We start from the raw sequence: 8,722 nt of genomic DNA on the forward strand, positions 1-8,722 counted from the left end.
CCACCCACCTCACTCCCTCGCTACCAGCCACAGCTTCAACTTCTGTTGCTTGCAGCCGCAGCTTCGCACCGGAGTTTGTATTATACATAATTCCTCTGAAAGAAGGCCCCTTCAGATTTCGCTGTTTCATTTGGGGCTCTTTCTTTAAATTCTTCCGACGTCCCCTTCAGGTTATTATTTAGTTCATTTTCATAATTTTAGTTTAAATTATTATTCTTTCACATTTTCACAATTTTGTGTGGATGGTAATAACTACAAACACATTTAAAATAATTTCCTTTACAATAACTTGCTTTTATTGGGTGATTTGTGTGGCGCCAAGTGGGTCTAGTTTATCGACGATCAATCGCCGTTCCACAAGTCAAACTATTTACACCTCAGAGGGGAGGTCCGGCGCCGTCACCCACCTTTGAAGACCACGTGAGGTCACCCATTTCTGGATTTTTTTTTTTTTTCCAAAATGTGGAGGAATTCCAGCCGAGACGTATTTGTCGATGACGAAGAGTGTGGTCAGAGCTTGTTGGATGAAGATTCAGAAGATCTATGCTCCCTAACTCCTGTACAGGTACTTCAAACAACGACCACAGAACTCCGCTTGTGGAAAGTCTTATGGCTTTTGCTCTAGTTTTTCTTTTTGCTCGGTTTTCATACTGTTTTGGTCTTTTGCTGATCAGAGACTTTACGGTTTTGGAGGCTGCTTGATCGGGGGCGTGGTTTTCATGATTTTGGTATGAACGAACATTTAACCTACCTCTACATCTAATGCAATTTCATATGTGTTTATGTCATATGCATCTTCTGTATATGGGGAACTTTGATGACAGTTTTGGATTTGAACCTCAAGTTACGATCTGGGTAGGATTGGTAACGCCAGGTTTTCTTTATTTCTATTATTATTTTGGAATTTAATGAGATTTATGCTATCTAACTATCCACCGGTTGGTCCTTGAGCCTTCTAGTGTAAATTGGAAAACACAACAAAGAAGGAAGGCAGGTTTGAATTTGGATATAAAGCTGAGGAATTTCCTTTAAGAACGGAATACTAAAGAAAAATTAAGCCATCCGGTCAATTGGGAGAAAGTTTCTACCAATCGAAAATGGAGGACTCTTGATTGGGGATAAGGAAGTGGATGTTTGGTATTTATGGGAGAGTAAGTTGATGTTTTACAAGTAAGGGGGATTGCGTGCTACTGCTGTCGAAGTCCATGGTCTAATATTACAAAACTGAGATGATTTATTGAGGCATTCACTAGCATTGATTTGGCAAATTTAAGGAAAACCTTGTGTTAGAGAGACTACTGGGTCGAGCAGTCATCTCTGTTGGCAAGATTTTTAAGGTTGTTTATAGCTTCACCATATAGAAAAGGATCATATCAAATGGATATGGCGGCTTTCTGACTTCGATGAATCGTGGAATGGGATTCTATCCAGTACATAAGGGAGCATACCAAGGATGTTTTATAAGTTGGGAGCGTTGGGGACTTCTGTTATCAAAGTCCATGGTCCAATATTACAAAACTGAGATGATTTATAGAGGGATTGACTGGCATTGAGGTGGCAAATTGAAGGAGAACCTTATTCTATAGAGTCCGCTGGGAAGGGGAGTCATCTCTGTTGGCAAGATTTTTAAGGTGTTTGTAGCTTCACCAGATAGAAAATGACAACAAGTAAAGCTTGGGAGGATGTTCTTTGAACATGACAACCACTAAGGACATAAATGATCCGGAAATGGGTATTAAGAAAGGAGTTGTCTACAGCAATCTAGAAGGAAAGAATCCCTAAAGAAGTCAACTTCTTTATGTGGACATTATGTCATGATGGTATAAATTCAGGGAGGGATTCATAGGAGATATATGATTTAAAAATCCAGTTAGTTTGTCCTTTGTAAGCTGTGTTGTGAATCTCGGTTCAATAAAATGCAGTGCACCTAGGTTCTTGACAAGTCAGTCAAAGAGGATATTATCCAATTGTTATCGAGCTGCAGAATTGAGAAGAAAGCTAAAACCATATGGGTTAATGCAATGAAGGCATTCTCCTGGGGTACTAGTGAATACAGGAGTCACAAAAGAAAATTTTGTTCATTATTGGATTATAACAATCAGTAAACAATGGGACAATTCGAGGGTTAAAGTTAATTGTCAATAATATAGTAATTGCAGGCGATTGACACTGTTGGATTGGGGAATGGAGTTGACAAAGCTTATTGGTCTCTAGAAAATTCTGGAATTTTTCTTCTCGCTCAACCAAAACTAGTCAAATCTAAGAGTGTTAGAAACCAATATAGTAAATTGCAGGCGATTGACATTCTGGAATTTTTTTTTCTTCATCAGTGAATTTTTTATTTTTTATTTATTTTTATCTCACGTTTTTTTCTTTAAAGTTCCATTTGGATTTTTATGATTCTAGATGAACATAGCCCAGCTTCATTGACTTCTATTTTGATCGTTATCTGAAATCGTGTTTATTAAGTGAGAAATTTGATGCGTTTGCTACATTTTCTTCTTTCTGCAGTCATTGCTTGTTTTTGCTAAGCCACTCAAATTTGCTGTCCTATTTACATTTGGCAATGTTTTAGCCGTCGGAAGGTACAACCAATTAAATTAGAAAGCTGTTGTTGTTACGTTCTACATGTGTCGGCAATTAAGAATTATTATTTGGAGGCGCACTTTTGTTCACTTTCACGGCATTCTGGCTTGCATCTAATACTTCTTGTTATCTTCGATCTCATATTCTTTCAAGAAGAAGTTTATTTGTGTACAAACAAAAGGAAGATAATCGAGGGGGGAAACTTTTAATGTACCTTCACTATGTTGTTCCTTTTCATTGAGGTGTTAATATTCTAAATTGCATCTTATTTGGCAGCACAGCTTTCCTCTTTGGACCTGGGCAACAAATAAGACTGATGTTTGATTCTGTCCGTATTTATGCGACAGCTATTTACCTGGGATGTGTTGTTCTATCTATTATATGTGCTCTCGGGGTACGTAACGATTCTGACTATATGACATTAGAAGGGAAAACAGACTTAAATTACCAAGGCATTGAGATATTCAATGAACACTCTTCAATTTATCTGTGGAACACAGTACTAATGGCGTTTCCAATTAGGTCCCTCTTCATCTGTTCCACAAGGTTTCCAAATACAGTTCTAGCATTGTTTTTCTTTAGCAAATAAAGCAAGTATCGGCCTGGGATGGACTTCTGCAAACAGTTAATGCCTCATATTTAGTTTCTTTGATGAGTTTCCTTGCTATTCATTTTTCAGATCCACAATAAGATCTTGACAGTGATTGCAATGATAAGTGAGATATGTGCACTCATGTGGTACGTTTACCTTTATCATTGGCATTCCTCCATTCGATTCAAATTTCATTTAAAACTAGAGGATGAAAACCTTCCCACTGGATGAAAATGTGTTCAATTATATCTTGCGAGACCTATCTTGAATCGAAACTAGATTCGGCCATGACTTCCTCGGCTTATTCTGTTCCAGGTATACTTTGAGCTATATTCCTTTTGCCCGGAGGATGGTCTCTGAAATGATGAAACGATTTTGTGACACAGAACTATAGACAATGAAAGTTGCGGTGATGATTGATGATTCGGTGTCTTCAAGCTCTGGGACTGCCTTTTGTCTTTATTGTTTTTACATTTTAGTGAGCACAAGATCAGTTGGAGATTTGTTTTTTTTTTTTTTTTTTTTTGGTTGGAGTTGATTTGTCCACGAACATGTATAATCCAACGCCAGTTCAATGCTTGTGCTAAATTTCTAAATATAACATCATTCTTTTCTCCAAATTAACTCAAGGTACTTCTCTCTTTTTATATCTCAATGGGAAGTATTTTCCAGGTAAAGCAAAGTCAGAGCGTTTAGAATGGAAGTAGGGAGCCCAATCGTCATGCAATATGCTTCACCTCATTATCTGTTGAAGCCATTAAACCACAGATCCAAAATCAGCAAAACTGAGTCAATTCTCCAGGTTAGCATCAACATGTACTTTTTCTAAAGATGTTGATTTGACCCTTTACATGAAATTTCTACATTATTCCATGTTAAACCACCTCTTAATACTAAATTCAAAATGCCGAAGTCTTAGGCTAAAATATTTTTGTTCTTTTATACACATTCTTAACGTTCAAAACCACAGACAACCAACATCAACGAACAAGGAAAAGGGAAAAAAACAAAGGTAGAAATAAACAGGCTTGTTAGAAAGCCTGGCTTTCCTTTCCTGAATGTCTTACCATCTAGCATACCTTTTAGTCAGACACATACACGTAATGATATTTCATCTAGGTTAACTGCTGGGCTGCAAACCCATAAAAATCAACAGCAAAGGAAATCAGATCAGAGCTTCGAGCTTTTGGCTATATTTTAATGGCCACTTGCCAATTAGGTTCTGAAAGTGAAATCCAGAGGTATCATGCTTGTGCGATCTGTTACGACTGAAGAATTTATAAAATATTTGTATATGACCCAAACCTTACATCATAACACCATGTGGAAAACTTTTCCACCTACCTACCCATGTGGGGGATTTTCCTTCTTCAACTACCAAACCTTTCTCTTCCAAGTTGATGAAACTGTCTTTTTAATTATTGGCATAAACTCACTACATTCAAGGTAACACATGTCTGCTATACTATGCATATGGCCCATGTTACACATGCATTTTCCCACAATGCCCTTCTCTGATAATGATGTAGGCTCTAATGCTTTAACCTTTAGTGGAGCTTGTTCTGTGGGAAATCTGATTGTGTCTTTTGAATCTTTTGGACTATATGAAACTTCTGCGAGGTTGGGGGAGGAGCAGGGGCATGGGAATCAATTGTTTGACCTGTGATTACAAAAAAGTTGGATGCTTTTTTTGCATTTTGGACAGAAAGTGCGCATTATATTAATGGTTGGGCTATCAGTGGCTAAACGTGAAAAACAAATGCACTATGTAGAAAGAATCTCTTTGGTTTTGGTGGGGAGGGAGTGGATCTGCCTCCACTCTCTTTGAATCTTTTAGATTAATATATGCATATAACAATTGAAAAGGGGTTTTGATTTCAAACCCGGATCATTTGTTAAGCCTCAAGATTTTGAATAATGTTGGCTCCTTTGAGGAACAGAAAAAAACAATGAAGTGAGGTCATCCCATTAATTCTGTTTGATAGGAACACAATATATGTGTAGTGGCAAAGAAAGTGTGTGATAGAGAAGAAGATAAGTTTGAAGATAATTGGATGAGTGGCTGTGGGGTTGCAAAACTTGAAAAATAGACGCTGCAACCAATACTGGAAATGTGGTACCTTTGTTTCTCCTTCCTTTTCTTTGTCTTTGCCTCCTGTTGCTCTCGACTTTTTGGTGTTTGTCTTCCTGATGAATGCATGTGCTCTGTTTGGCTGTTCTCTTTTTTCTGGCAGCACTTGTTTTCTTCTCTCTTTTTCCAGTTTTATGGAAACTGAAACATCAAATTGTTATTAATAAGCACACGCATGAGTCACTACATTCTATCAAAGCTTCATTAACCGATAAATCATTGAGTAGATTAAAGGAGTAAAGGCTATCCTATCTTTATACCTCTCTTCATAGGGAGGCTTATACAAACATCTCTCTCTTTCTCACCCGTCAAACATATTTTAGAATGTTTTAAATATACACACACACATACATATATGTATGTTTTTAAGAAGGCTATACACATATATTTGAATGAGAAAAAGATATAGATTTGTGTGTTTATTCCTCTAAAATCATGATTACCCATTTCTAATTAATTGAAAATGGGCACCACCAGATTGACTATTTTCGTCGGCCTGACCTTTGGAATCTTGAAGGAGTAAGGAGCACTCAAACGCCCTACTTGCTTCACTCCATTTTTTTATATAAAAAAATGTTTGACCAAGTTCACTACTTGAAACCTACAAACTATAATGCACCTAAGTTTTAAAAAACAATTCCTTTAACTAAATGATACGAATGCTTATTTTAATCTTAAAACAGTTTTAATAAATACTTGAGCATATAAGACAAAAAAATCAAGAACTAAGAATTCCTCATCTGCTAGATACTCTCAATAATTGCCTTTTCATTGCTTAGCATAACAAAACATTGCAATTAATGTATTTGCATTAACCAGAGAAATAAAATATTAGAAACAAAGTTCTTAATTGAAATATTTTTAAAAAAAGTTGAATTTTGATTGCCCAACTAACATGAAGGCCTTGTTAAGCAAATATTTTATTCGTTTAGGTTATTTATTATTTAATACGAAGCCGCTCCATTTAAACCGACCCCAATTTTACTAATGCATTTTTAATTTATTGATATAAATACAGTTAGGTTGTTGTTATTGTTCCTTGAATAAAGTGAAGCCATTAATAACTACGGTGGTTTCCATGTTCCTCTTGTTTTTATTATATGATTCCAATGCTAACTTTAATATAATATATGGTTTGCGATTTCTATAAGGTCTACGACTTCTTCACTTCTACGACATCAAACATCTATTACAAAATTAGGTTTTAAAGGTTACATCAAAATAGATGAGATTAATTTTTGTATAATTATAGAAAAATAAACTAAAAGAATAACATTTATTCTCTTCATCTCTCATCTCTCATGTATTTTTCATATAGAGATAGCATTCTATTTAAGAACTCATTTCAAAATGTATTTCTCTTCTCTATTTACAGTGGTGTCTTCATCATATTCTCACACACAATTTTCTTGAAGCAGTGAATAAATAAAGCATACTACTTATATTAGAATATATACCATTTTGGCTATTATTATTTTTTTAAATATACTTTAAATTATTTCCTTATAGTAAACTTTTGGTCTAATGGAATCGAAACTATACAAATTTCTTTAATTTAATAAAAAAAAAAAAAAACAAAGCTCAAATTATGGGAAGAAAATAAAAAAATAATACTAATAGAATTATTCTAGGAGGATTCCCGTGGGTTGGAGTTATCAATATAGACCATACGCTATTTCTAAAAAAAGGGTAATTATATAGAAGGTAAAAAACTAATACATCATATTATCATTTAATCGTTTATTCGTTTATGTTGGGTTGGGAATTATTAAAATACTTTGTTTTAGAAGGTGCAGATGGTTAAATATTATATTTATACAAAGATTATTATATAAATAGGTAATTAATCATTTATATATTCAATAAAGTAGCAATTGTTTTTATTTTTTTTATTTTTTTATTTAACGTTACATCCAAAAATAAAACTCTAACAACTCTACTATTAACGTGGATGGTTTTAAAGCCATATAGTTGAGGAGAATTTGTTTCCGAATTTTGTTGTTTAATTCCCACAAATGGGAATAAGACTAACGTTCTTTCAAATCATTATGAGATTCCCATTTATTTTTCTTCCATTTGGGGTACCTAATAAACAATAGTTTTCATTTTATATTCAGATTTGCGTCCATTTTAAACTAAAGTTTGGATTCGCAACCTTCTTTTGTCTCCAATAAAATAATATTAGTTTTAATTACAATAAAATGAAGTTTATATTTATATTGTCTTTCATTTTAAAAATTAAAATAATATAATAATGGATGATTCCGTGTTCACCGTTTTTTTTTTTTTATTCAAGTAAATATAGTTTTAAATTAAAACATATTGATTATTTGTTAATTCAATTTTTAGAGTTGAGTTGGTTTGATTTGTTACCTAACCTACAAAAGAGTACCACAAAAGGACAAAACTAGAGGAGAGAAGTTCCAGTCCACTTCACCCACAGCTATAACTCCCACGTGGTTACCGACGAATGGTCTTTTGTCCGGACCAGTGTGGAATTGGTGGGCCACGCCGTAGCCTATCGAAACCGACCTCCCTCTCATTTATATGGTTAAATGAGTAATTTTCAAAATTACCGTCTTTTTCTTTTCCTTTTTTGGTTTCAACTTTTTTTCCCCTTTTTAATCTATTTGAAATTTGATTTTCTTTTTCACCTTTTATTTACTTTAGTTCTTATATTATCAATTTTGTTTCATTTTAAAATAAAATTCTTTGTTGAGAAATCAAGCTCGGGCATACTTTTCCAACCCATGCTTAATAATTTTTTCAACAAAAAAGGGTCCCATTTGGTAGGCCTAGTTTCACGTCTCATTAAAATTACATCTTTATTATTTAAATCTCATTATACATCAAACTCACATCCCATCCCATTTTCCTTATTTTTTCCATTTGAAAATTAATTTCACTTACCTCATATTACCAAATATTTATCAAAATTACATTTCTCTATATTTTCATAACTTTTCATCGATTTACTTTTTATTTCTATAGACTATTAGTCAAGCATCTATCATTTCAGCATTTTTTTTTTTGACTTGAAATCATGATTTTAACCGCAGACATTCTTGAAATCATGTCTCTTGCACTTTTGTTGATAAAGTTTATTTATTTTGAAAAGAGGTAGAAATAATGCAAAAAAATGGAGAATGGATTATCAAACTTGTCTACTCGATTATAGGTAAAAAAAAAAAAAAATTGAATTTTTGGATGAATAATATTACTGAAATATTAAAATAATTTTGGATGAATAATATAGGCCATAACAGATAAGCTTCCTCTCTTTTATTGTTATAAAAAAATTCGTACATCTATGTTATTGATAACAGAGAGCGCTTATAACTTTATTTGCAAGAAAAGTGGCTCTTTGCTTCTTCTTCTTCTTCTCTTTTTTTTTTTTTTTTTTTTTTTTTTTT

The 8,722-nt window shown here is 33.7% G+C and overlaps 1 protein-coding gene across 1 annotated transcript; it reads left to right on the plus strand.

The window, feature by feature from the left end:
- Nucleotides 1-198: 198 nt before the first annotated feature.
- LOC111482794 (vesicle transport protein SFT2B-like) lies at nucleotides 199-3,802 on the plus strand. The gene is made up of 6 exons (XM_023128761.1): nucleotides 199-565; nucleotides 675-728; nucleotides 2,512-2,585; nucleotides 2,863-2,980; nucleotides 3,266-3,324; nucleotides 3,494-3,802. The coding sequence occupies exons 1-6, from the start codon at nucleotides 461-463 to the stop codon at nucleotides 3,570-3,572; spliced, it is 489 nt and encodes a 162-aa protein (XP_022984529.1). The 5' UTR covers nucleotides 199-460; the 3' UTR covers nucleotides 3,573-3,802.
- The last annotated feature ends 4,920 nt before the right edge of the window (nucleotides 3,803-8,722 follow it).

Source organism: Cucurbita maxima, unplaced genomic scaffold (assembly GCF_002738345.1).
Source record: "Cucurbita maxima cultivar Rimu unplaced genomic scaffold, Cmax_1.0 Cma_Scf00008, whole genome shotgun sequence".
Classification (NCBI taxonomy): domain Eukaryota; kingdom Viridiplantae; phylum Streptophyta; class Magnoliopsida; order Cucurbitales; family Cucurbitaceae; genus Cucurbita; species Cucurbita maxima.